The 26,376-nt window shown below is 55.5% G+C and overlaps 1 protein-coding gene across 1 annotated transcript in view; it reads left to right on the forward strand.

Moving 5' to 3' along the window:
- Nphp4 (nephrocystin 4) overlaps positions 1–18,256 on the forward strand; it is an 88,974-nt gene extending 70,718 nt beyond the window's left edge. Inside the window, exons 18-30 of the mRNA XM_090335965.1 lie at positions 893–1,073; positions 6,516–6,641; positions 8,443–8,651; positions 9,548–9,774; positions 9,898–10,084; positions 10,658–10,735; positions 13,974–14,130; positions 14,408–14,493; positions 15,126–15,211; positions 16,526–16,805; positions 16,912–17,091; positions 17,318–17,461; positions 17,774–18,256. Of these exons, the coding sequence (XP_090192091.1) occupies positions 893–1,073; positions 6,516–6,641; positions 8,443–8,651; positions 9,548–9,774; positions 9,898–10,084; positions 10,658–10,735; positions 13,974–14,130; positions 14,408–14,493; positions 15,126–15,211; positions 16,526–16,805; positions 16,912–17,091; positions 17,318–17,461; positions 17,774–17,914 (2,082 nt within the window). The 3' untranslated portion in view covers positions 17,915–18,256. The remainder of the gene's footprint in view (positions 1–892; positions 1,074–6,515; positions 6,642–8,442; positions 8,652–9,547; positions 9,775–9,897; positions 10,085–10,657; positions 10,736–13,973; positions 14,131–14,407; positions 14,494–15,125; positions 15,212–16,525; positions 16,806–16,911; positions 17,092–17,317; positions 17,462–17,773) is intronic.
- The last annotated feature ends 8,120 nt before the right edge of the window (positions 18,257–26,376 follow it).

Raw genomic sequence — 26,376 nt, forward strand, 5'->3', positions numbered from 1 at the left:
TGACCCCAGGCCCAGCAGGAACCACAGAACAAATGTAGGAAATAGAAAAGCTGGGTCCTTCATTTGCCCCCACACTTCTGTTTACGAAGTTCTGTGTCAGGGAGGAAAAGTGTCTTCCCAAGGCCACACAGTAGAGAAAGGCCAGCCAGCTTAGAGGTTGCTCTTCCGTTCTCTGGTATGCCTCATAAGCTTCTGGGCTCTGTTGGAAGGCAGGCTGAAATGTGATGAGCAAAGGAGGTGTCGTCCAGGAAGTCCTGCCGCTCCTGTCCTGGGTTAGGGACTTACTGGGTTGGGGACTTGTGTTCACTCGTTTCCTGACCAACATCAGACTGGCACAAAGAGCCTTACAAGCTGTCTCGGCTAGCCTTCCAGTGGTCCCTTGCTCACCGTGGCTCTGCTTGGGCTTCCTTAAGTCATACTGAAGCCACCGGTCCCCGGCCTCAGGCATCTATCACGCTTGTCTATCAGGCGTGGCCTGGCTTGCCTGCCAGCAACTCTGCCCACAGCTTCATCTTCCTTTGGAACGTAAAAGTCTGGCTTAGAGCTCTGGTCCTAGAGTACTTGTGCCCTGGGCACAAGAGGGCACAGCCAGGGCCATCTTCTACCTCCTTTTTGTAGAGGCTGCTCTTCAGAGGTAGCTGCCAGGCCTTCCATGGTGTTTGTTCAGTGGTTGCATCAGGGTGGACTTACTAGAGGCCCACTGTTAATGTCATGTGGGCTTCTGCCTCTCTTCTAGGGTTCTTTGGGTTTCCTCACCTTCATGTTCTTCCTGCCTCCTTCTGCCTACCCCTTTCCCCTACTCCTGCCATGTGGGTTGGACCTACTTTATGCACAGGCCACCTGGAGACAACCATGGTTAGACCTCGGTTTCTGAGCTCTGTCTCCTCTGCAGCACCTCCTCCGTCAAGGACGACCAGCCGTGCAGGTCTCGCACGAGCTCGAGGTTGTGGCGACTGAGTATGAGCAGGAGATGATGGTGGTGAGTGGAGACGTGGCGGGGTTCGGCACTGTCAAGCCCATTGGCGTCCGCACGGTGGTGAAGGGCCGGCTGCACTTGACCTTGGCCAATGTGGGTAAGCATCTCGGCAGCTTTGCCTGATTTTGTGCCATTTGTCCAGCAACTGCTTGACTGTCCAGCTAGAGCAAGAGGGGGCGCCAGTGCAGTGAGCATGACATACTTAGTGGGAAATTGGAAGACTTGAATCAGCATGGTTTCAAGCGCTGAGTTCAGCTACTGAGCCTGCCCTGGCACTGGGCATTCCAGTCAGGATTTGAGCACAGTGTTTACCACAATGTTTACCTGCCTATACTGTGTTTGTAGATGCTATCGTGGGCCATCTCTGTGACTGTCCTCAAATAAAATGACTAGGTTCCAGAAAGAATTTTCCTTTGGAGCGTCAAACTGAATAACTGCCCCATTACAGAGATTAAAGAGACATTTCCAAGCTTCAGCAGCTCAGGATGGGCAAGTGAGAAGTATATATCTTCTGAACACCATGATGATAAATTAAGAGTTGCTCATCCTTCCTGGGCCAGCGCCGTGGACCTGGCTGAGGGTGATCTGCCTGGGACTTCCCAGAGGTTCCACTGGGGGCTGCAATAGGGAAGGGGTTTGGGGGAAAAGGAATTGAGGCTTAAAACCGGAGGCCTACCCATGCTCATGCCGGAGGGCCCATGTGGGGCTCTACAGGGCTGATGTTAAATCTACTGACCTTTTTTTTGAGGTGCTCCAAAAGGTGTCGGTTCTGGGAAAACAACACAAGACCAGCCATTGGGGTTTCTGGAGCAGGGCCTGGGGGTGGGACTTAGGCCTCTGTTGTTTTATTAGGGAATTTTCCGTTCTTCAAAATCCAGCTTGGTTTTAAATCCTGGAGCCCCATGGGCCCCATCCGCTGCATGCCGACAGTTCGGGGTTGGCAGAGCCGCCGTGGCCACAGAGGAGCAAGCGCACAGCTCATTAAGTCTGGTTGGAGGTTTCTGCCTGCTTGTTTACAAATGTAGGATCCGAGGCAGCCTGGAAAATAGACAATATGGAAACAGCAAAACTCAATTAGGTCCTGGAGAAATAAATGAACCGCATGTAAGAAGCAGGCATGATTCAAGAGCTCAAGCGACCAGGAGAGTTGTGAGAGGGATGCTGCTGCTAGGACGGTTATTTTTATATTTAACTCACCCACCTACAACTGTGCAGAGACTCCAGATTTTAAAGTCTTATCTTCAGAAGAAAGATGGGCCCCATTATATGTTATCTCCAATTGTCATTTTCATACGTTGCCTGCAAGAGGGAGATAAGGAGGGTCTGAGATGGCCGGCGCCGGGGACTCACGTTTGCACATGGTTGGGAAGGCAGGGGCCAAATATGTCCCTTAGGTGATTGCTGCCATACTGTAAATTTTGTATTTTTTTAAAAGAAACATTACGCTTCTTTTGTTACAAAACTGGTTACTCTGCCTGGTGCAGCAGGCATGTGTCAGAGAATTGGAGGAAGCCTTGGGAAGTGCCCGAGTGACAGCTGCAGGACGAGTCTCCACCCTGGACCCATGCCTGGCAGGCGGCAGTGACAGGCCATGCTCTGGTTGGAGGCCAGGTGCTGCAGACTCTGGCTATGTGGGTGTCTGCCAGCTTGGCCCATGGCTCCTGGAATCTTGCAGCCTTGCAGGTGGCTTCACCCTAGCCCGTTAACTCTTTCTAGCAATCTTCCCCTGAGCAGGCAGGGTCCCTCATAATTGTGGCATAGGTCAGCAGGGGGTCAGCTGGGAGCCAGGTTGTCACTCTGTAGCCTCTTGCAGGGGCATCCAGGAGGATACCTGTTGGGGCAGATGCCCCTTGGCTAATGTCTCATGGCAGCAGGTCACATCTTCAAGGACAGCCAGTGGTGACAGACTCAGACAAATAACCAGGTGTGAGCCAGTGTCCAGTGGTGGCATGCTTTGTCCCTGGATGGGGCTGTGTGGGAGCTCTGCCTGCTTGGAGGAATTTCCAACCCTGGGGAAAATGTGTGGGTCCTCAGTGTCACCTTCTGCCTCACCACACCAACTTCAGATGGCAGACTGGGCCCTGGGTCTCCGTTTGTCCCCCTACCTTCCAGCAGACAAGAGCTCTATTGAAGACAGTGGGAGGCAGTGGTCGTGAGGTCCAGCAATCTCCTTCTGTGAGGTGACCACGTGCCTGCTGGTCTCACCACCATGGCTGATGTCACCCTCTGTCCTCTGAGCCCATGCTCAAGATCGGTAGTCACCTGTCCTGACCTTCCTCTTCAGGCAGCTCTGTGGGCGTTGCCTCTCAGAACCCCGCTTTACGGTAGTCCAGTGTTCCCCTCATCAGACGTGGGTGGTCCAGAGGCCCTCGCCTGTGAGTCAGAGCCCTGGCCATGAAATCACCATGATTGAGAATGCTCTGGAAGGTTTCAGGCTTTTCTCAGTGTGAGGCAGATCCCCTGCTGGCACATGGTGGCAGGGGTGCTACATGCCCACCTGGAGCATGTCCTTGGGGTGACCGAGCTTGCTAAGACGAGGCAGAGACTCCTGCACCAGTTCTGAGTTTGAGGGCAGGAAATGAGGCACTTTGGGGTCCAGATGGTGTCCTAGTCTGTGCCTATCAGTGTCTGGAGCCCTGGTGTTGGGCCCTGGAAGGGGTAACTTCTCCTCCCTGCCACCATGCTTGCCTGCCTTCCCCTCCATCTGGCAGCTGCTGGAGGACAATGACTGCTCTTTCTGTGGTCTTTGACAGTGCACCTCTCATGGTGATTGGAGCCTGGGGCTGTGGTTGGGGCGGGGGCACGTGCAGGGCAGAGCACGCTGCCTGGGTGCCTGCCATACCTTAGGGCCTGGTTCTTCCTGACCTCAGATGAGCTCTAGCCACAAGACTTATCTCATGAGCTACTGTCCAGGTTCAAAAGGAGAGGTTCTGGTGAGGACTTCACAGGCTCATGCTTGAGGCCTTGCAGTTTGGCATGAAGGAAGTCTAGAAAACCCAGGAAGAAAGCAGAATCAGAGGTGGTCAGGGACAGGTGGCTGGGGTCCAGAATACCTGTAAAGAGAGCAGGGGCAGGGGCAGGCAGGGACAGATGGCCAAGGTCCAGTAAACCCAGAACAAGTGGTGGTCAGGGACAGGTGGCTGATTGAGAAGGGACTGGCTCTCTTCAGAGGACAGCAGGGCACAGCTCTGTCCAGATGCTTATTCTCAGGAGGAGGCCCAGGGTCATGAAGGGAACACTAAGTGTAGATGCGCACATGTGGGAGAAGTCAAAGCTGCAACACGGACCTGTTGCGAAGACTGGGCAAGGCTGCTGGGCTGCCATATGCCATGGAGCTAGTGTCAGGGTAAAGAAAAAGAGAGATGTGGGCAGGGATGTCTGAGGAACACTGGCTAGAGAGACTTTCCCCTAGAAAGAAGTACATCCGGTTGGGACAGGACAGCCCTGCCCTCTGGCCCTCAGTGGCAACAGAGGCCAACCCTTAGCAACTGGCAGCGTGCAGAGGACTTGACTCTGGGAGTGGATGTTCAGGCTGTATGCAGGTGGCTGGGCCCTAGGATTAATTGCCCTGTGAGCTCTGGAAGCAGGGTGGCTTGAGAAAGCAGCTGAGTGCCAGTACCTTCCAGAGCTTTGGTTCCTGCTCTTGCCTCAGGAGAAATAGGAGTCAGATTCCTAATATCCACTCTGAAGGCCATTTAAAAGTGATTGGAAGTCGGACGCTGGCAGCTCAGGAGGTAGAGATCTAAGGATCTTTGTTCAAAGCCAGCCCAGGCTGACAAATCCATAAAATTTTTATTTTCAGTTAACCAACAAAAAGCTGGAAGTGGAGACTGGCTTAAATGGTAGAGTAACAGACTTAGGCAAGGAAGTAAGCAAGAATGAGAGGACCTGAATTCAAGCCCCAGTACTGGGCACATAAAAAGGAAAGAAAAAAGGGCTGGGAGTTTGGCCTAGTGGTAGAGTGCTTGCCTAGCATACACAAAGGCCTGGGTTCGATTCCTCGGTACCACATACAAAAGAAAAAGCCGGAATGGTGCTGAGGCTCAAGTGGTAGAGCTCTAGCCTTGAGAAAGTCCAAGGACAGTGCTCAGGCGCTGAGCTCAAGCCCAGGACTGGCAAAAAAAAAAAAAAAAAAAAAAAAAAAAAAAAAAGGAAAGAAAAATCCAGGTTTGGTGGCTCATACCTGTGATACTAGCTACTCAAGAGGTAAGATTAGGATTACAGCTTGAAGCCAGCCTAGGCAGGAAAGTCTGTAAGACTCACGTCTCCATTTAACCATCAAAAAGTTAGAAGTGGAGATGTCACTCAAGTACTGTGAGTGACAGCTTTGAATAAAAAAGCTAAGGTGAGTGCCCAGGCCTTGCGATCAAACCCTAGTACTGGCACATACCTCCCAAAGTGGTTAGGATATAAATTATGTGATGGGAAGGTCTTGGCCTGTCTGTGCACTGCGACCTCTCCTAGATGTTGGCTGGAATTGGCTTCAGTCTCCGGGTGCTGCTATAATTGGGGGGGGGGGACTTCTTCCTTGCTGACCTCACTGGGGCCTTTATCCTGACGGGTCTGCATGCAGGGATGGCTTACTGGGGCCCAGATGCATCGAGGACCATCAACTGTAGGCTCAGGAGTCCAAGCTGCCCTTGCCCCAGGTCTTGGCAGGGGTTAGGGGGTAGGTGGCTACTCAGGGATTCTTGGAGACTGGCTGGACACTGTGGAACAATGGGGTCCTCGTGCCCACCTCAGTGTATATCTTTTCTAGGGAGAATAGTGTCTGCCAGGGAGCTAGCCGACATGCCGTGAGGAGGGCCTTGGTGACAAAGGGTGGAGAATGTGGCAGTCTCCATGGGCTTGTGGACGTGGATGTGTGTGTTGCAGTTCAATACAACCTTGTTGGGTTGGGGACATGCATGGCATAAGCATTCCTTTACTACCTGGGTGGTCTGTGGACTGTAACTTCATTAGCTGTGCTCTGCCTTACCCAAGTGCAAATCAGCTGTGTGTGGAGTTTGTGGGTCCTGTCCCCTCAGGAGAGTGTCCCCTGGCCTCGCTGGCTTGGTAGCTTGCAGGGTCTCTGGCTGCTACTCCCATTCAGCTGGAGGTCAGTATGGCTGGACCTATGTCCTGTGGCATGTCTGCAAAGGCCTCTGTCAGGGGAGTCCGTCCGCAGAGGCTCCTGTGTGCAGCGGCTTCTTCCTTGCCTTCAGGTGTGCTTGCACATGGAAAGGCCTCTCTTTGATCAGTGTATTACCTGAAGCTCAGGTTACCCATCAGACACATGCCACGTGGGGGCCCAGAGACCCAGAAGTAAACTGCACGAGCACACTAAGCCCATGGTATGCCGGTGGGCACGAGCCTGGAGAGGAGGGTACACAGAGAACCAAGCTCCTGCTGATGCTGTCACGGGACACACTCAGAGTAGAGGCAGCCTGGGGCCAGTGGTGGGACTAGGGTGCACGTGGCACCCCAGGCCTGGACTACTCATGAGGAGGGTTCCTGAGTTCCTCTGTGGTCTCTGTCCTACTGTGTCCCTTTCACTCAGGTCACGTGGATGAACCGAGAGCAGGTGGTTCCGGCCTGCTCCCACCAACCAGGTCTCGGGTCATCTCGAATGTGGGGACCAGCCACTTCCCTGGGGGCAGCCTGCTCACACCTGGAGGCCTAAGACGTGAGTTGAAACTGTGAGACCCATGAGGTGGGTGGTGGCTAATACCGGGGTGGGGTAGATGAGGCTGAAGCCTTCATATGTGGTATCATTGGTGGTCCACTATGGCTGGGCAGGCGTGGCTCTCTGTGGCCAGCTTAGGGCCCTGGCAATGGTCCTGGGATATGCAGACCCTGTGATCTGTGGTCAGGGATATGGGCTTTGGTAGGTGGTAAACTGCTTGCTTGGGGAGGAGGAAGTGAAGAAAAGGTGGGGCAGATGTAAATGGGGTTTTTTTTAAAGCAAACTTGAACTTGCTTATTGGTTTCCTAACCGACTCCAGAGCATGGGCAGGACAGATTTGGGTCTGGGTAGAGAGACAGTGTGGGACAAAAATGCTTTTCATAACAGGAAAACGCTGTAACACTTTGCCATCCCTCTTAAACCCAAAGGCTCCATAAATCAGAATATAAACTTTATTTTTTTTCTCCCTACGTCTAGTATTGGGGTTTGAATTCAGAAACTAGTGTTCTGGCACAACGTTTTAGTTTATAGATGGAGCTTTACCGCTTGATCCATGCTTCCACTTGTGGCTTTTTGCTATATAATGGAGGTAAGAGTCTCAGGATTTGTCTTTCAAGGCTGACACTGAACCCTGATTCTCAACTCTCAGCCTTTTGATTAGGCTAGGATTATAGGCATGAACCACCAGCACCCTGTACACAAAATTTTTGAAGTACTTTCAGCCTCTCAGTTACCTCTGGAGCTTCTGTGCCAGTTTCTCTTGGAGGGAGTGGAGCCATTTGTCCAGAGGGCGCTTGCTGAGGCCCTGCGCTTGCCTGCAAGCCACCCGTGCAGCTGCCCGACTGCCTGCTCCTGGACCAAGCTATAGCAGCTCAGACCTGATTCAGACTGAGTGTGGTCATTTTAGACATTTTAAACCAACTTGGTGGCATCTAAAAGTGAATTGAGGTGGATTGGTGACAAGACACCTGGTGGGTAATTGGCTGAGGGAGGGGGCACCCCTAAGAGCATGTCAGTGAGTCTGTTGATGTCTGCTGAGAGGAGAAGGCCCAGGCCCTGGGAGCCTGTACTGCCACTGATTTCCTTGGGAAACTTCCCGTGGTGCCTGTGATGTGAGGGTGACAGGGCCTTGTCACTGAGCAGAGTACCACTTCATCCCAGTCTGGGCTGGAGGGACAGGTGGCAGCTGCCTCTGGCCTGTGGCCAGTTTTGCCACTTCTCCCTTGCTAAGCGACCCCCACTGTGTCCAGGGTATGAGTAGAGCCACTCCCAAAGGAGCCGAATCCCTCTGGTGCCTGGAAGCTGGAGCAGTGTTGAGCCAGGCCTGTCTGAGACATCTTTGTGTCTGATAGATAGGCTCAACCCCACAGAGACCTTGTGCCTAGTTCAGATTCCGGGTGGAGTTGGTGTCCTGTGTGGTGATGAAGCCGGGGTGCCCAGCCCACGGGGTTCCATGCAGAGGTTCCCCTGAGCTGAGGTCACAGTCCTTGGGGAGGGTGTTCACAGACCTTGTAAATCCAAGCACGAGCGCCTTCCCTGGAAAATGGTGTGTGGCCAGGTGTACCGAAGGACTGGAAGCAGAATTCCTTGGGTTTGAGATTCCTTTGGCCCCCGCAGTCCCCTGGGGGAGGAGCCCTGCGGGAGCGGGCTGTGAGACTGCCACCACTGTCGGTGTCGGGAAACCCTGAGGGTTGGCAGGCGATGGGGCTCTGTACCTGGACCCGGTGCTGGGGGTTAGTCACTGGCTGTGCTCGAGGCAGAGTCCACACGTCCACCCCCGACTCATCCCATGACCCTTCAGCAGGAAAAAAAGTCGTCAAAGCGCAGAAGCTGGCTGACGTGGACAGCGAGCTGGCGGCCATGCTGGTAACCCACGCGCGGGCTGGCCAGGGGTCTCCGGGCGCAGGCTGTGAGGTGGATGCCGTGCGCCGGCGCAAGCTGGAGAGGATGAGGTCCGTGCGCCTGCACGAGTCCAGAGGGGAGCCTGCCGGCTGCAAGGCAGGCGTGCTGGTAAGGGTGGTCACCAAGTCTGAGCTGTGTCCAGTGTGTCCTCTGTCCGCATCCTCTTGAGTCCTGGTTGCAGGAGAAAGAGTTCCCTCACTCAGGTCAGAAGAGCATAGCATGTGGATTGCAGGGCACTGTTCTAACACGCAGCTGGCACTGTGCTCCTGCGTGGCCTGCTGGCAGCTCTGCTGCACAGAGAGGCTGTGATGGCCTGGTGCCTAGGGAGGCTTCCATCCAGGGGGAGCTCTGAGCACAGCGGCCCCTGTGGCTTTCTTTGCACAGGGAGGCTCTCAGGGCCCAGCTGAGTGGGTTCGAGAGCAGCTGCAGCTTTGCTCCTTGGTGGAGGAGGCCTCTTCGGGGCCTTCCCTCTTGTAAAGCAGTCTTACTTCTTAATGTAAGGCCTGTGAGAAAACAAATAGAAGACGTGAGTGTGGCAGTCCACTGAGCCTCAGGGCCTGCAGCCCCACTGGGGCTAGATGTCAGGTCCTGGAGCCCATAGAGGTGAGTCAAGACGGGACATAGAGCCCCACTTATGGACTGTGGTCACTGGCAGGCTCTTGACCCCAGTCTGGGGACCTGCCAGGTCACCATGCTGACTTGAGGCCATTGAAACTGCTGCTTCAGTGTTCCCGTCACCCGCGGTCCTGAAGCTCTCTCTCAGGCTTGTGCAGGGCAGACCCCCTAGGGGCAGAGAGAGGATGGGCTGTCCAGTGGACCACCTCGAGGAGGGAGGAGAATCTCGTTTTCTGTCCAATACTGTGGAGTGTGGACCGGCCATGCCTTCCAAACCATGTGCTCGAAGAAGGGGGGCGGTGTTTCCAGAAGTGCTGGGGTGTGCGAGCCAGCCTCTCGGGGAGGGGCGCACAGCTGGCCTTGTGCCCAGGTGGCCCCGGTGCTTGCAGGCCCAGCAGAGTGTGCGTGCGCAGCACTGCAGGGACCTGGCCGTCATTGATGCCTACCGGGAGCGCACCAAGGCTGAGAGCATCAGCAGCGTGCTGCGCCGGGCCGTCACCACGCGGCACACGCTGTATGCCACCCCGGGCACGGCCGAGTTCTTCGAGTTCGCCCTGAAGAACCCCCACAACACGCAGCACACGGTGACCATCGAGATCGACAACCCTGAGCTCAGGTGGGCGCTGCGCCTCCCTGGCCCAACTCTGGGCAGGCTCCTGTCCCCTCCTCTGAGGCAGTTCTGGGGGATGTGACTCCTTCCCATGGCGAGAGGCCTCACGTCCGGCCCCCTTCTCTCCAGCATCATCGTGGACAGTCAGGAGTGGAGGTTCTTCAAAGACGCCAGTGGCCTGCACACACCGCTGGAGGAGGACATGTTCCGGCTGCGTGGCGGCCTGGCCCCCCAGCTCTACCTGCGCCCCCGGGAGACTGCCCACATCCCCTTCAAGTACCAGAGCCTCTGCGCAGGCCCGCCAGCCCCGGCTCAGGTGCTGAGCACAGGCACAGGAGCCGATGGAGGGTGATCAGTCACAAGGGTCCACTCACCCCACATGTCGCTCTGTGGGTGCTTTTGAGCCTCTGCTGTGCACAGCATCCCAGGTCTTCCTCTCTGTTCCTGCGAGGTGTCACAGAGGCTGCGCTGGCCGCTCCTTCTGTGACCCGAGGGAGAGGTCTCAGGCCGGGGGAGCACTGGGAATACGAGAGCCGTGCACACACATGTGCAGGATGGAGAGGGGCCCTGGAGGGAGCCCCACAGGATGAAGACTGGCAGAAGAGGTTCCCAGGCATCCAGGCTGGATCTGGGGGTGCCCAGACCCAGCCTCGGCTTTAGGCAGAGATGGAGATGGTCAGGCAGAGGCAGGGCTGTTCCGGGTCCACTGTTTGGTGAGCTCACAACAGCCACGTTTCTTGCCTGGTGGGTGACAGTGGCAACTACAACCCAGAGGCTGGCGTGAGAGTTAAGTGGGTGAGGCTTCGGTGTTCCTGGCCCTCGGGGTCTGAGTTGTGGCTACCACTGACTCTATCTCCTGACCTGCTCCTGCGAATCCCATGTCTCACAGGCTGAACTGACCTCTGAGAAGACCACAGACACTGGCTCACCTGGGAAGTGGAGCGCCATGCCCACGAAACACGCCAAGGTATGGGAAGAAGACAGCTGGTGGTCCCAGGGCCTGGGAGCCATGTGTGTCATTAGCTTGAGGTCCTTATTTCCTTCCCCCGCCCTCCCCCCCCCACACTTTGTCTTCTAAGAAGGAGGGGGTTGAGCAAGGCAGCGGGGCAAAGGCCTTCAGGCAGGCCTCCTTCCTGTTTCAGCGGGGTTGTGGCAGCATCTGTGCCCGGCGCTGGTGAAGTCTACGTGTGGTGTCTGGCACGGACATGATGCCTGGCAGCTTGTCATTGAGAGCCCCGGCTCCGGGTGCAGGGCCTGTGGGCCTAGTGACTTCTGCCACTGCCCTGGGCCCCCGGCCATTTCAGGAGCCTGAAGCACAGCATTCTCTAGTTGAGTGTGTAGGCTGTGTGTGTGTGTGTGTGTGTGTGTGTGTGTGCGTCCACACGCATCCGCACATGTATGTGTGAGGTGTTGAGGGTGGTGACAAAGGGAGATAGAAGTCCTTCCTGGAAATAAGACTGACTCTCTGTCGATTGTCTTCAGTTAGGAAGTCTGGGTTTGTAAGGCTCACTTCCGTCAGCAGCCTGCAGGCTGGGCCTTCTGAGGACCCTAAACACTGTCCTTTTGTAGGCATCACTAAGTGATTTTAAATTATTTTGGTAGGCAGCAGTCTTGTGGTAGTTTGAAAGTGAAAACCAAGTCAGGCACCTGTGGCTCACGTCTGTAATCCTAGCTACTCAAGAGGCTGAGAACTGAGGATCTCGGTTCAAAGCCAGCCGGGGCACTAAAGTCTGTGAGACTCATTTATCTCCAATTAACCACCATAAAACTGGAAATGGTGCTGTGGTTCAAAAGTGGCAGAATGCTAGCTTTGATTTGAAGTGCTCAGGGGCAATGCACAGGCCCAGAGTTCAAGTCCCACGACAGACAAAAACAAAAAAAGACAAAGTGAGCACCAAACTTGGGTCTTCCTCCTGTCCTGAGGACCTGGTGCAGGGCAGTGGAGACTGAGGGCAGCCATGAGGCCACATGTAACCGGTCTCTCTGCAGCTGCAGTCCAGTTCTTGCACCCACCAGGCCCAACCAGTGACGAGCTGCTTTATCTTCTTTACACATGGGAAGAGATATGTCTGCTCATTCTTTCATGCCACAGACCAAATCCCAGGCTTTCCCGCCTTCCACACGTGGCAAGTTGCAGCCATCAGGTCCTTTTCCCCAAAGTGGTTGGGAGAACGATTTTTTTTTTCTCCCCCAGCTGAAGTTTGGATGGTCAGGGCTGTAGGTGAACTGACAGCAGCTGGACCTGCAAGAGCAAGGCAAGGTTCATGTTCACATGTCCCAAGTTCATTTTCACCGAGTTCCCAGAGCCACCACGTCACATACCAGCCAGGCGGCGTGGGGAGGGCGTGGCCTCAGCAGGAAGGCATGGAGGCCATTTGGTCCTTGGATACTTTGAGCAGCCTGGCTCCTTGCTGGACACATCCTGTGTCCAGGATGGGCTCAGACGGTGTCTGCCTGGTATGTCTGTTAAGAGTTTCCTTCTCGCTGTTAATCTGTGGGCTCATAGTCCACTTCAGTTCTTCCGTCCAGTGGAAAATGGTGAAGTTCCAGCACTCTCATTATCCCTATGATTCGTCTGTAAACAGGAGCTCTTCCTGTCAGCTCTTTGGCTATCTTGAAATATACGTTTGTCCTTTAAGTCAGCAGAAATGCCAGATTCATTCCCTTTATCAGGTTTCAAAACAGTGAGTTATGGACACCAGCCTCCAAAGACAGGGATTTTTTTTTTTGGTACCTCATTATGGACTCCTGGATTTTATATCTAGATTTCTCATTCCATGGCAGGTATTATTCTTTAGCTGCTAACACTGCCTTGTCTCTGGCCAATGCCATTTTTTTCAAGTTAACTTCTGTGTCTTCAATTTAAAAAAAGGTAATTTTAAGCTTAGAGAAAAATTACAAGAAAAATGAAAAGAATTCTTAGAAGTTTTTTGCCCCTATTTCCTAATGGTGAACATTTTCATATGTGCCTCACCATTTTCTCCACATCTCTCCATGAGAGGAGATTTTACAGTAAAGACATTTCCTTCTTTCCTTCCTTCTTCCTCCCTCCCTCTTTCCTTCCCGTCCTTCTTTTCTTTTTCTCTTCCTTTCCCGTCCCTTTCTCATTCCTCTCTTTCCTTCCTTCTTCCTCCCTCCCTCTTTCCCTCCCGTCCTTCTTTTCTTTTTCTCTTCCTTTCCCGTCCCTTTCTCATTCCTCTCTTTCCTTCCTTCTTCCTCCCTCCCTCTTTCCCTCCCGTCCTTCTTTTCTTTTTCTCTTCCTTTCCCGTCCCTTTCTCATTCCTCTCTTTCCCATTTTTCTTCCTTCTTTCCTCCCTCCCTCTCTGTACTGGGGCTTGGACTCAGGGCCTTGACCGCGTCCTTGATCTTTTTCACTCAAGGCTGACACTCTTCTGCTTGAGCCACAGTTCCACTCTCAGCTTTTTCTGGTAGTTCACTGGAGGTAAGGGTGACAGTCGTTCCTGCTTGGGCTGGCTTTGAACTGGTATCTTCAGATCTCGGCCTCCTAGGTAGCTAAGATGCACCTGGCTTATGCATATATATTTATTCTAATAGCTCAAGAGTAAGTTATTGACCTGATGTCCTTAACACAACGAAACCCAGCCGATTGTTCCAGGAAATGTGCCGCCCTGAGGATGGGGGGGTGTCAGAGGTGGTCCTGAGACGATCTTGCTGGAAATGGTTGAGGTCTTGCCTGAGGCCCCATGCGCATTCCACCGATATCCCTGGGCTCAGGCTCTGGGAGCCCTGGCCAGTCCTGGCAGCGCACCCCTGCGTGCTCTCCCCGTCTTGGTCTGTGGCCAGATGCTGCTGCTCACCCCTGAGCGGTGTGCACCTGCTCCTGGGCGCCAGCTGTGTTTGGAGCAGGACACCACGGCACTCGCTGGTCCTCAGAACACCACACTGGAGGAACAGTGTTGATCTGTCCCGTTCCTGGACTGGCAGTGGCTCACGTCCTGGGTGTGGGGAGGGGACAGGAGCTCTGACTGCCTGTCCAGCCCTTAAGGCCTGTGCCTTGTTAAGGAGAAGTAGCAGTGGCGTGTTGAGAGGGGAGCCCTGTCCGGGGCGCTGTCCTGGGCCTGGCTGGGTGGTACTTGTCTTCCCGGCAGTGTCTGTCCTTGCCTGCTTTGGGAGTGGTGATGAGGGGCTAGCAGCTGTCCTGAGCCAAGTGTGTGTCCTCACGCCTGGCACTGCTACTCACACAGGTCCTGTTTCGAGCGAGTGATGGCAAGCCCATCGCCGTGCTCTGTCTGACAGTGGAGCCCCAGCCCCACGTCGTGGACCAGGTCTTCCGCTTCTACCACCCAGAGCTCACCTTCCTGAAGAAAGCCATCCGCCTGCCGCCGCGGCACACGCTGCCAGGCAGGTCCCCTGGGTCCCTGGGTCCCTGCGGTGCTGTCACACCACCTCGTGCAGCCTCATAAGTTAGCACCCCTGTCTATCCTGCCTCCTCTGAGGTGACAATCCTTGGCTCTGCAGCCGGGTCTGTGCCTGTGCTGGGGACATGTGCTTCGTCCTTGATGGCTCAGGAGCTGCCCAAGTGATACCCTTCACGCCTGATGGCACTACTCCCTGTGGGGACTTCCCCGGGAGGGTGCCTCGCAGGGCTGAGGCAGCAGCGCCATGTTTCCTGTTCCAGGGGCTCCTGTGGGGATGCTCGGGGAGGACCCCCCAGTGCATGTTCGCTGCAGCGACCCCAATGTCATTTGTGAGGCCCAGAACCTGGTACGTCTGTTGACCTGATCGCAGGCAGATGCCCAACAAGTCTGCTGGTGGTGCTTCCCGTTGCCCGTTCCCTCTCCGCTCCTCTCTCCTCTCTCCTCTCTCCCCCCCCGCCCCCCCCCCCACCCTCTGCCTGGCTGTTCTAGCCTTCTCATTTCAAGGTTCAGGCTAAGTGGTTTCTTCTCAGGGTGCTGAGGGGCTGTTTTGACGTCCTCAGGAGAGCTTCATGAATGAGTTTTCACTTTTTTTTGCTAACTTATCAGTTCCTTAATCATCAGAATTTAAATTTCAAGCAAGGGCATAAAGCAAAATGAATAAAGGGAATGGTAATTAAGACACTTATTAATTACCATTGTTCAGGGGATAACGGCAATAATTGTATTATGACTGGTTATGAAACGAGATAAAATCTGTAGAATATAATTATTGAAATCAATATAAAATCAAGAAGCTAATGATTTTCTCTTGCAGTGAGCAAAGCTGACTGCTGACGAGTACAGAAAATGAGTGCATTTGGTGGGGGAGGGTCTGCTCTCTGCCCTGGCTTGACGCAGCAGCAGGCGCTGGGCTGGGTAGGCAGCGGTGGATGCAGAATGGGTGGCCGTGGTGGTGGCATGACCCACCCCTGCTTGTAGGGCCCCAGGGAGCCACAGGATGTGTTTCTGAAGGTGGCCAGTGGTCCAAGCCCAGAGGTCAAAGACTTCTTTGTCATCATTTATACGTAAGTATACAGACCTCTGTCTGGGCGGGGAGGAGAGGAGAGGTGAGGCAGCCTGGAGGCCCAGCCCCTCTTAGGTGACAGGTGACGGCTTTGTGATCTGAGAGTCAAATGGGCACTGGTGAGGGTGTGTGCTGTCCTGGGCCTGGGAGAGAGGACAAGCAAGCCTCCTGACCTCCTTGGAGAAGATGTGGACAGGCCTGCTGCCCAGGTCCAGCCGGGAGGGCCACGGCTCTTGGCTCTCTCCCTGTGAACCTCTGGGCTGCAGGGGAAGGGCTCCAGCTCTCACCTCAGAAACTGGGGAGTGGCCTCAAGACAACCATCAAACCTCCTTTTCTCTTACCCAGAGCAGTAGCTTTCTTGTCGCTGTGAAAGAGGCTAGACACAAACAGCTTAGAAGAAGGAAGGATGGATGTTTGCTGGCAGTTGTAGAGGTGTTGGCCCATTAGGGCCAGTTCTTGCTTCTGGGCTTGTGGTCTAGACTGGGCAGGGAGGCTGTTCACCTCACGGTGGACAGGAAGCATATGGAACAGAGACAGGAAGGGGCCAGGGTAAGCTGAAGCTTCAGGAGTATGTCCCCAGTGACCCGTGGCCTCTAACAGGGCCCCACCGTCTGCATTTCTCTGCCTCCCAATAATGCGATCAGGAAGCCGTCAAAGGATCGGTCCATTGATGAAGTTAGAGCCCTCGTGAGCTGACCATCTGTAGAAACACACCTAATCTCCTAGGCATCCTTCAGTGAACATAATAAACAATTTTTTTTTTTCTTGAGGGTCATGGGGCTTATGGGGCTTGAACTCGGCCTGGGTGCTGTCCCTGAGCTCTTCAGCTCAAGGCTACTGCCCTACCTTTCAGCCAAGCCCCACTTCCTGCTTTCTAGAGGTTAATTGGAGATGAGTCTCAGGTCCTTTTGTGCCTGGGCTGGCTTTGAACCTCGATGCTCAGATCTCAGCCTCCTGAGTAGCTAGGATTATAGGCGTGAGCCACCGTGCTGGCTAAAGTAAACCATCTTGAAAATCAAGACCAGTCATCATGCAGTTAAACAACTCACTCCCTATGTTTTCTCATAGTCCCATCTTGGAGCCCTTTGGGGGTTGGAGGATTTGCAGCAGGGCCTCTGAGGGTGAGGGTGGAGTAGCTGGGTGCTTCCATCTGTGAATGTACATCACCTGCCCCCATGTCCACAGTCTCCCTGCGTGCCCACACTCAGAGGCTCAGCTCGGCATGGTGGTGCTGTGTAGCCTAAGAACTTCCTAGGGTGGGAAGATGGCAGCTGCAGTTCAGGTGAACTGACCACAGCCTGCCCTTGGATCCCAGCCTCTGCAGCGTGTCCTGGGCGGCCTTCCAGCTCCTTGCCCTCTGGCAGCCGTGGCTGGCCGGCCCCGCCGTCCTCAGGACGTGTGCAGACCGCTCCCGTCTCTGCAGGGATCCCTGGCTGGCCGTGCCAGAGCAGACGTGGCGGGTCTGCCTCCACTCTCTGCAGCGGGTGGACGTCTCCTGTGTCACGGGCCAGCTCACACGCCTGTCCCTTGTCCTTCGTGGGACACAGACACTTAGGAAAGTGAGAGCCTTCACTTCGCACCCCCAGGAGCTGAAGGTATGGCCGTGGGGCCTCTGCGTCTTTGCTGTTCCAAGCCTGCTCCTGCCCACGCCCGGGGTCCCAGGGAAGGTCCATGTCTGTGTCCTGACCTCCATCCTTGCAGACAGACCCTGCTGGAGTCTTCGTGCTGCCGTCTCACGGGGTGCAGGACCTGCATGTTGGGGTCAGGCCGCAGAGGGCTGGCAGCCGCTTCGTCCACCTCAACCTGGTCGACGTGGATTACCACCAGCTGGTGGCGTCCTGGCTGGTGTGCCTCTCCTGTCGCCAGCCTCTCATCTCCAAGGTCCGTTGGAGGGATGCACGGGGGCTGAAGGGCACTGCAGGAGCTCTGCTGTGACCACACACAGAGGGAGATACCGGTGTCGCCTGGCTGCCCAGACCCCAGGCTCTGGAGTCCAGCGACGGGGGCCGTGCCGTACAGCTGAGCTCAAGAGGCACTTGCTGAGGAGCCCAGGGCTGCTCCCTTCAGCGGCCTCAGAGTCTCTCCACCTTATCCTCCCCGCCCCCAGGCCTTTGAGATCACGATGACCACGGGCGAAGGGAAGGGCGCCAATAAGCGCATCACCTACACCAACCCGTACCCCTCCCGGAGGACCTACTGCCTGCACAGCAGCCGCCCAGACCTGCTCCAGTTCAAGCAGGACTCCTTCCAGGTAGGGCCCCGCATGCCGGGCTGGGCTGCCTTCTCCCCCTGGGGGCCGCCTCAGGGTTAGCCCTGGGTCCCTGCTGGCTCCTCTGCCTCCTTCTGGGAGGTCCTGGTGGCCCAGGTGCCCTGGGCTCCTCGCAGAGCCTCACCCCCGCATCGCGAGGACCCTGTGACGCATGAGCCATGGGCGCCGTGGCTGCCGTGGTGCCGTTGGGCCTCAGACTGGCCCAAGAGTGCTGAGCTGGCTCCTGTTCTAGAAGCCGCTAGAACGGAGGCAACAGGCCAGGGCTGGGACAGGGATCCCACTGCTCCTTTCCAGGTGGGAGGGGGAGAGACCTACACCATTGGCCTGCGGTTCGTACCCAGCGAGAGCCCCGGGCAGGAGGAGATTCTCATCTACATCAACGACCATGAGGACAAAAATGAAGAGACCTTCTGTGTCAAGGTCATCTACCAATGAGGCCGAGGCCAGAGGCAGTGGGCGCCCGTTCTTGGGTGCTCCAGTATGCCCACTGCAGGGCCCGGCCGAGGGCTCGTGGACTTGGCTCAGGTCGTTCTGTAACTCAGCATGTAGGTAAGCTGCTGCCAATGCTAACCGTGCTTGACCAGGTCTCCAGGAGGGATGTGAGCTCCAGGGCCCTCTGCAGCCACCTTCGGGATACGTGGCTGCGTGGCTCAGAGGTTGTCACCACCAGAACTTTGTTCTGATCTTCATTTAGCAAAATGCATTTTATGAATCAGCCTACATGATAAAGCCATGTTTTTCTTACTAGATTTGTATGAATATAATATTTATTTGCTACACAGTGTTTTTTTGTGGTGTTATTTTGCACTTTGTAAGTAATTCACTGGAATGATACATTTCTCAGCATTTGCCTGCATTCGTCTGAGCCCCATGCTCTGTGGGGGTCCCCCAGGCGGCAGTCCTTGGACAGCAAGTGGTTGGTGTGGTTGGTATGGGAGGGGCTCAGCCCCTTTTCTGAGTGGGGGTACACACAGCAGCCTTCTCCCTGTGATCAAGAACAGTCCTTTATCACAGAGGCTCAGTCGGCAGCTGCCTCTGCATGCTCAGAAAGGAGTTTCGCATGTGCTGTGGTCCCATCTTGAAGGCTGGAGCCCAGGCTTTCCCTTACATGCCTGGTGAGGGAGCCAGCAGCCCGGAATCTGCTGCTCTGTACTGAGGCCAGGCGGGGCTCTCCCCCTCCTTGCCCCTGCTCTGGGGATACATAGACAGACCTAGCATCCAGCCCTACTCAGGTGTACTGACCCCATGGAAGAGGCTCCTGGATCCCACAGAAGCCAGAAGCAGGGCCGTGGTCAAGCCCTCGACCACAGAGGCCACCCCGGCCCCTCCAGGCTCAAAGGGAGTCCATTAGGACCCTGTGTCCTGGGCGGTGCAGAGGTATGGGGAGGCAGCTCTGCCATGGCAGCTTCTCAGTAGTGTGGGGAAGGAGTCGAGGCCTTCTGCTGTGGGCCCTGGGTTCTCACACACAAGCCAGGCACCAGTGATTCATGCCTGTAATCCTAGCTACTCTGGAGGCTGAGAGCTAAGGATCATGGTTTGAAGCCAGCTTAGGCAGGACAGTCTACGAGATTCTTACCATCAGTTAACCAACCAAGACTGGAAGTGGAGCCGAGGTTCAAGTGTAAAAGTTAAGGACTTCAGATGCTTGCTTCCTGGACTTACAGCCCCGCCCCCTCAACTGGCACACAAGAGCAACCAATAAGCTACAGCAAAGTTGCCCACACAGCTTCTGCTTTGTGAGAGGTGCCATGGCCCCGGGGCCTTATGGGTGCCTTCTTCCCCCCCCCCCGATGCTCCTGAAGCTGGGAACCCCATCTGTCCTGCAGAGGCCTTATCTGTCTTGGCCAGGTGAGTTATTCTAGAGTGTCCCTGGCGGGTCCCAGGCCTCCCCCCTGGTGGCCTTGATCCCCGGAAGGAGGCATGTCTGGTGTCTCTGGTGCTGGTCTGTGTGGGAGGACTAAGATGGGTAGCCTTGGGGTCATCACGTGTCTTGCAGGCTGGAGGACATGACACTGGCTGGGCCCGGGAGGCCTGCTGGGCTCACAAGGGGGAAAGGGCTGAAACCGTCAGTGGAAGCTGTGTCTTCATCCCACCTGTCCTGGTGGGCAGATGGCGCTTCCTCCGGGACCTTGCCTGGGCAGCAGGACCCAATCATGACAAGTGAGCACAGGGCATTCTTTGGGACAGCACCAAAGGCTGCAGGACAGTGGGGAAGGGTATAGAGAGGGGACACCTGGTTTAGAAAGTGGAAGAGTGGCCAGAGACAGGACTGAGGGCCAGGCTGCAAAGGCAGGAGGCTGCTGGGCTGGGCACATTCATGTTTGGGCATCCCCTGGCTGTGGTCCCTGGTCTTTCCATCAGCATGGCATCCAGTCCTCAAGGGGGGGCAGTACCTGGGTCCCCTCATGCCCACGTTGGACCACGTGGGGCTCCTGCAGAAGCTGTGACCACTTGCTGGGCGTGGTGCCCTGCTCAGGCCATCTGCCCCCTTCTGGCTGGGTCTCTGCTGGCCTGGCACTAGGTGTCCCTTGGCCTGTGTTCATAAATAGGTAAGTGTCTGGCGAGACTCTAGGGCTGGCCAGAAATCCTAGATAAGTCCATCCTGTTCTCTGGACTGCAAAGAGCTAGTCGTCATTTTTTTCTGAACCCAATTTGTTCCATTGCTGAGCCACAGGCTGGTTAGAATTTCTGTGCAGCTTGTGAGCCTGAGTGATTTACATGATAAAACCAGGCTGCACCACTCTGGACATCAGATAAGCCCGAGGCTGATTCCCCAGCCCCACAGAGCTGTGTCCCTCTGAGCTTGTGCTATTGTTTCCATCAAGGGCATTTCTGGCAGTTATTTTATTTCTTCCTCCCACTCCACTTAACTAAGAGGAGTCGCATGAATGCCAGAAGAGCTTTACCTTCTCCTGCTCGATTGTGATTTAATGCGGTTTATCTCTATTTGGAAGAAAAATTAAGATGCTTTAAAAATTGTGGCCTTGGGTTCCAAGAAGCTAGAGAAACAGCCAGTATATTCCCTAGCGCCCCTTTCCCCTGGTGATCTGACCAGCAGGGGACGTGGGTCCCAGGGTGGCATGGAGATAAGAGCAGTGGCCTGGCCTGGCTTGGGGTGGTAGGGACAGATGAGTGCGCAGACACAGGACACCTCATCTTCCCACCTACGAAGGGACTAGAGGTCGGCCTCCAGCTAAGACTTCATTAGGGGAGATCCACCATGGGGATTCAGATCTTCCTCATTCCAGGGCCCAAAGCGAAGCCGCGTTGGAACCTGACCTTGGAGGCCTGATAGTGCCCAGACTAACCTATGCCCAGGGCTCTCCAGTTTGGAATGGCTACTCAAGCTGCCAACAGAGGTCAGAGCTGCCCGAGGGTGGGAGAAGGGGTAGCTGTCCTGGGCAGACAGTGTCACCTCCGACTCAAGTCCACCCTGACCCTGGGGAGTACGGCTTTTGCAGCTGCCATAAACGCGGGGTCACTTTGGAGCAGGCCTTACAGGGGACAAAGGGCACTGAGAAATTGGCCATGTGACAACTGAGGCAGTGACAGCTATAAACCAGAGATGGCTGTGGCCCTCCAGAGGTAGGACAAAGGCCAGGATCGCCTCTTCCTCAGAGGCTAGAAGGAGCCTGGCTCTCACTCCTGACCTTGGACTTCTGCTCTCTGGAACAGTGGGAAAGTACATTTCTTTGGGCCACCAGTGGCTGTCAAGCAGCCTCTAGCCTGCCTGAAGTCGTCCTGGAGCATTGTGCCTCGGTGGGACCCCTTGAGAGTCGGGGGCCGTGATACCTGGGAGGCCAGCACTACCCCGCCATGCTGCCCTCCTGAGTGCATCTCCCGACACACCTGCTGCCCGCTGCACTGTGCTCACACGTTCGTTTCTTGGTTTAGAACCATGGGTTATTAAGTGTTCACGCCTTTAACTCTTTCCGTCTTGCTTCCCTGCTTTATACCGGCCCCGGGCCTTAGTGCTCCTGGCCTAGCGGCGGTGGCGGGATCTTGGCGTGCTCTTGACTTGCGTAACCTGAGAGACAGCAGAAGAGCGCCAGTGCCTCGCGGGACTGAGAGCCCCCGTGGCAAGGCCGCAGCAGATTCAGTACTTTACGAAGTGCAGCGTGGGTGGGAATCCCCACCTCCCTGAGGATCTCGAGTGGACACGGGTCCCGGGACCCCAGGCCCTGCCACAGAAGGCCACAGCCAGGCCTGGGGCTGGATTCATTTCTCCTGAGGGCCCCCCACTTCGTTCCTGGAGGTCAAACCCCCAGGGAGGCCTCAGAGCACTTGGCGATCTGGGGGATGGGTACAGTCAGTGAGGTCTAGGGGAAAGCAAGACCGCCTCGGAGCCAGGCCTGGGCATCCCGGGGTAGACATTCAGGTAAGGCGGTGCGCTACTCGTGGGTCACGGTGCTCAGATGGTGGGTCAGGCCCACCGGGTGCTGCTGCCGAGGCGGTGCACTGGTGTGGAGCAGCACACGTGTGTCTCATCAGAGGAAGACGGAAGAGCCGGGGCTGAGAATGCTGGGGAAGCGGAGCAGGGATGAGGGGTGAGCAGAAGTCCCAGGGAGGCCAGCTGCCACCTCCATGGAGAACTCTAGCATGCTCTTCCCCCCTCCCTAGCAGTCATCAAAGCCCTGCTCCTTAGCCTACACTGGGGCCTCGGCTGGGCCTGGCCTCCCTGGTGTTGGAGTTGCCACCCAGGAGGTGAGGGACAGGTCCCAGAGGGGACACAGTTGCTCACTTGGCTGCTTCTAGAAGCCTGCGATGTGAGGCTGGCTGGAAGCAGGAGGTGGAGGCCCCACAGCAGCCAATCACAGAGCCGACAGCAGGTCTCCGTGTTGTGGGCCCACCCAGCTCTAAGATGCAGCCCATCTATCTTCCCCAAAACCCTGAAGCTGGGTGGGAAGGGTAAACTGAGGTCCTGGGTTTTTGTGACTTCTCCAGTGTCACAGAGTGAGGGTGGGGAGGGAAGGTAGCATCTTGGCTACACCTTGGGGAGCAAAGGGCGGGGCCTCCAGGGAGCTGTGGCCATGCCCCCGACTGCTTCCTGCCACAGACAGCTCTTAAGTGGTGGGTTTGTGTGGGGTAAGTTCCGATCTATCGCCCACAATAACCTGTTGTGACAAGAAGCTAGGAAAACGGACCCAAATCAATGAGTATTTGGAAACAGACTCTGCTGGAAACTATTTCTGGAAGCAGTGTGACTTGAATAATGCCTGTACGCAGGGCCCCCAAGGAGGCCTGGGCGGGATGGAGAAGGATGGGAGGCCCTGGTAGCCCGGCCCTGACCCTGTCCCACAGTGCCCTGCCCCACCCTGGTGGCTGGTGTTTGGACCAGGTTTTCACCATGCAGGAGCTCAGAAAGAGCTTTCCAAGGCCGGGCCTCTGGGGATGGATGATGGGCTTTGGGATGTGTCTGGGTGTGGGGGGCTGGGAGCAGTTCCAGGCACGCAGCCTGGGAGGTCAGCAGTTGCTAGGTGTGCTCTGGCTGCCTCTGCAAAGTCCCAGGGCGAGGGACACTGGCAGGCCCTGCCGTGGGAAAGAAAGAAAGAAAGAATGAAAGAAAACCTCAGTGATGTATCGTGAAGTGTTTGGTGTGTCGACCTCCCATTGAACCCCAGCCCCAGCTGGAGGCATGACTCAACTAGAGTGCCTGCTTAGCAAGAGCAAAGCCCCGAGGTCAAATCCCAATACTGGGCTAAAAAAAATTCTAGAATGCTTTAGGTTCTTGGGTCCTGGGGTCACTCTGAAGACCCATCGTGGTGGGCAGCTGAGCAGTGCAGCTGCTGGAAGTCTGAGGTCTCTAGTTTGGACATCTCCCCTTCCCCAGTTCTGGGTCCCCAGAATGCTCTGGGTTACTGGCCACTAAGAGACCCCCCCTCCAAGTGGCTCAGCCCAGAGCTGGGACTCTCAGGATGAGCAAGAGGCTGGGGGACCCCGAGCCGGGGCTGTGGCCATGTAGAAGAGAAGGCCAGCTTGTCTTCCAGGGGTGCGAGGGGGAGCAGTCAGAGTGGCCAGGTGGGGTGAGCAAGTTCATGCCTGGGCTGTGTGGGATCCCCGTGCAAAGCTACAGGAACCCCCGGAGGAGGTGGAGATGGAGATCGAGGCTCCTCCTCAGCCACACACATGAGGCTGGCTGTGTCCTGGGCTCAGGGGAACTTGTTGGCTCCCCCAGTCCTGGAGAGTTTAGTTTGACAGGCAATGAAGGCCCTGGCTGCCCTGCCTGGGTGAGATGAGCAGTGCCTTCGTGCGGTAGCTTTAATTAGAGCTCTTTTCCTAGCTGCAGTATGGAAGCCAGCAAGTGATGGATGGAAGCTGGCCAGGAATCTGGCAGGAGGAGGTCATGCTCTCATCGCCCTCTGCAGCCCATCTTCCCTCTCCAGTGACTCTGTTACTAATAGAGCCCTGCTGGCAGGATGGGCATTCTGCAGAATCGGTCTCTAAGGATGGGGACATCAGAGCAGACCAGCTGTCAGCAGAGACAGAGCCTGGAGCCAGTGCACCTGGGCTCCTATCAAATACACTGATAAGTGTGCTCATCTCACCTGCTCCGAGATGGCCAGAGCTATCCTATGATGTCACTTCCTGCTTCCCTCAGCCTAGTCCTGCGCCTCCATGGTAGGCTATAGACGCCAAGTTCACTGATGCCAGGAGTGGGGAAGACAGTAGCCAGATTGGAAGTCCCCATCCTGCCAGGCCTAGGGACTTGTCCCCCTCCCCTCCACTGTGGACCCCTCTCTGTGCAGGCAGAGCCCAAGTTTTCTTCCAGGGCATGTCGTGGCTGTTGGGCTATCTCCAGCACTTCTGCTTACGGAAGCCATTCCTGTCTGGAGTACATGCAGACAGCTCAGCTATGCTAGGACTTCCAGCAGCTCTGACCTGGGCCCAGGCGGAAGCATGGGCTCATGTACAGCTCCTGCAGCGCCGTGGCAGTCAGTGTGGAAAAGATGAAGCACTAGCTCAGGCCGCAGTGTGAACCAGCCTTACAGCAGGATGCCCGTAAACAGCCAGACAAAGGAGCCACCAGGCGGGTGAGGCCATTTGTATAAAATCCCACAGACTGGCACAGAGTGGGGCCTGATATATGTGTCAGGAGATGGGTGTGTGAGTCCAGAGAGACAGACCCAGCAGGATCTCTGTGTGTATCCAGTTGTATGGACTGGGAAGAGCTACTCTGAAGGGCACCATGAGGTGATGGCTAGAATGTACATGCATGCACGTGCATACACACGTCCATAAGCTCTCACACTGTATGTGTGCACATACATCTGTGCGCATGCACCTACCACACACATGCACACAACCACAACCACACACATGTGCCATACACATGCAGGTATGTGCATATAGGTACATAGGTTTCGGTGCATACATGTACACATGCATGTGCAAACACATGAATGTGCAAACTTATCACTATGCATGTGTATAGTACCTGGGGACACATGTGCATGTGTCAGTGCACACACATGTTCATGTGTGTATGTGTATAAGTGTGTATGTGTATAAATGTATGCATGCTTGTAGTAAACATTCTATCACCGAATGCTGAGGACAGAGGAGGTTGGAGCTACAATCTCTAACACTGATTAGATGAATGGGTGGAGTCCGGGGAAGAAGGGGCTGCAATATCAGTGAGCCTGTCCCGGACTTCCTGTGTGACCTTGCATGACAGAGGTCATATCTAGTTGGTGTCTAATGGTCCACAGCTCATCTAGGCCTAGGCCATGGTCCTAGGGTTTCCAGGAGACTCGAGGCTCTCTGGCTTGAGCTTTCCGGCTGTCCCTGGAAACTGGGTGAGGGGGCCTCTTGGTGTCAGTCACACAGCTTTCTGGCAAGATGCTGTCTGACATTTCTGACTGGCTGATACTGTCTGGACTGGTCCCTCCCTGGCTGTGGTAAACTTTCAGAAAGAGCTTCAGAGGAGGGTTCCAGATATTTCTCACCTCCCTGGCACCAAAGCTGGACATACGGGCTACCTCAGTTGCCGAATCTGGGAAGCAGCCATCTTGCCTGGGGACCCCCAGGCAGGTCTCTGGCCTATGGTCTGTGTCCTTGTGCAGTTGTTCTCAGTAACGGCCTACACATGTGTTGGTCCTGGTTCTGCTTGCCTGTCTTTTCATCTCCTGTCACCTCCTCCACATCAGGAGGGGGATCAGCGGGGATGCACGCAGCAAGCAGCAGAGTGCCCAGGTGGGTGGCGGTCCCTCAGTGTGTCTGCCAGCGGTGGGACCCAGAGTGTCTCGGATATCGTTTCAAGACTCTGATAGGTGTCCTATTGGCATTGCCCAGCATTCTTCCCCTCGTTTCAAAGGCTGGAGCGTGGACAGGGACCGCATTAGCCCATTAGCAGCTCTGCTTTAATAAAACATAATTGTGAGTTTGACTTGCTGGCCTCTGCAGAGAATTCCTCTAATTTTATTTCCATGGCTCTAAGACGGGCTCAGCTCCTTGCACAGAAATGAGGAGTGGAGGCTCCCTTCTGGCATGCTTGGGTGGCTTCCTGGGCTGGCATCTTCCTGACTGGCTCAACGAAGATGAGTTGAGGTTGGCCAGTGACGAAGCATGCACGTAACGGGGAGACTGTGGTCAGCACACGGGTTCCCTGTGGGCCGCCCTCCGGGGAGAAGTTCACCCCCCAGCTGGTCCCTTTTAGATCTCCAGAATTAGTAAAAATTTCTTTCCTTTTTTTTAAATCTGAGAACCAGTGGAGATCGGCTCCCTTCTATTTGCCAGGTAAGGGTGTTACAGAATTCCTCCCAGTCCTGCTGGCCGGTGGCCTCCCGGTCATTTCACACTGGAGGGAGCAATCCAGAAGGATGTGGTCTGAGGAAGGAGGGGCCCTGGGACTGTGCTGGCTGGGGTGGAAGCCCCTCTTGGGGTCCTCCTTTGTTTCC

Source organism: Megascapheus bottae, chromosome 6, assembly GCF_031878675.1.
Source record: "Megascapheus bottae isolate mThoBot1 chromosome 6, mThoBot2.hap1, whole genome shotgun sequence".
Lineage (NCBI taxonomy): Eukaryota > Metazoa > Chordata > Mammalia > Rodentia > Geomyidae > Megascapheus > Megascapheus bottae.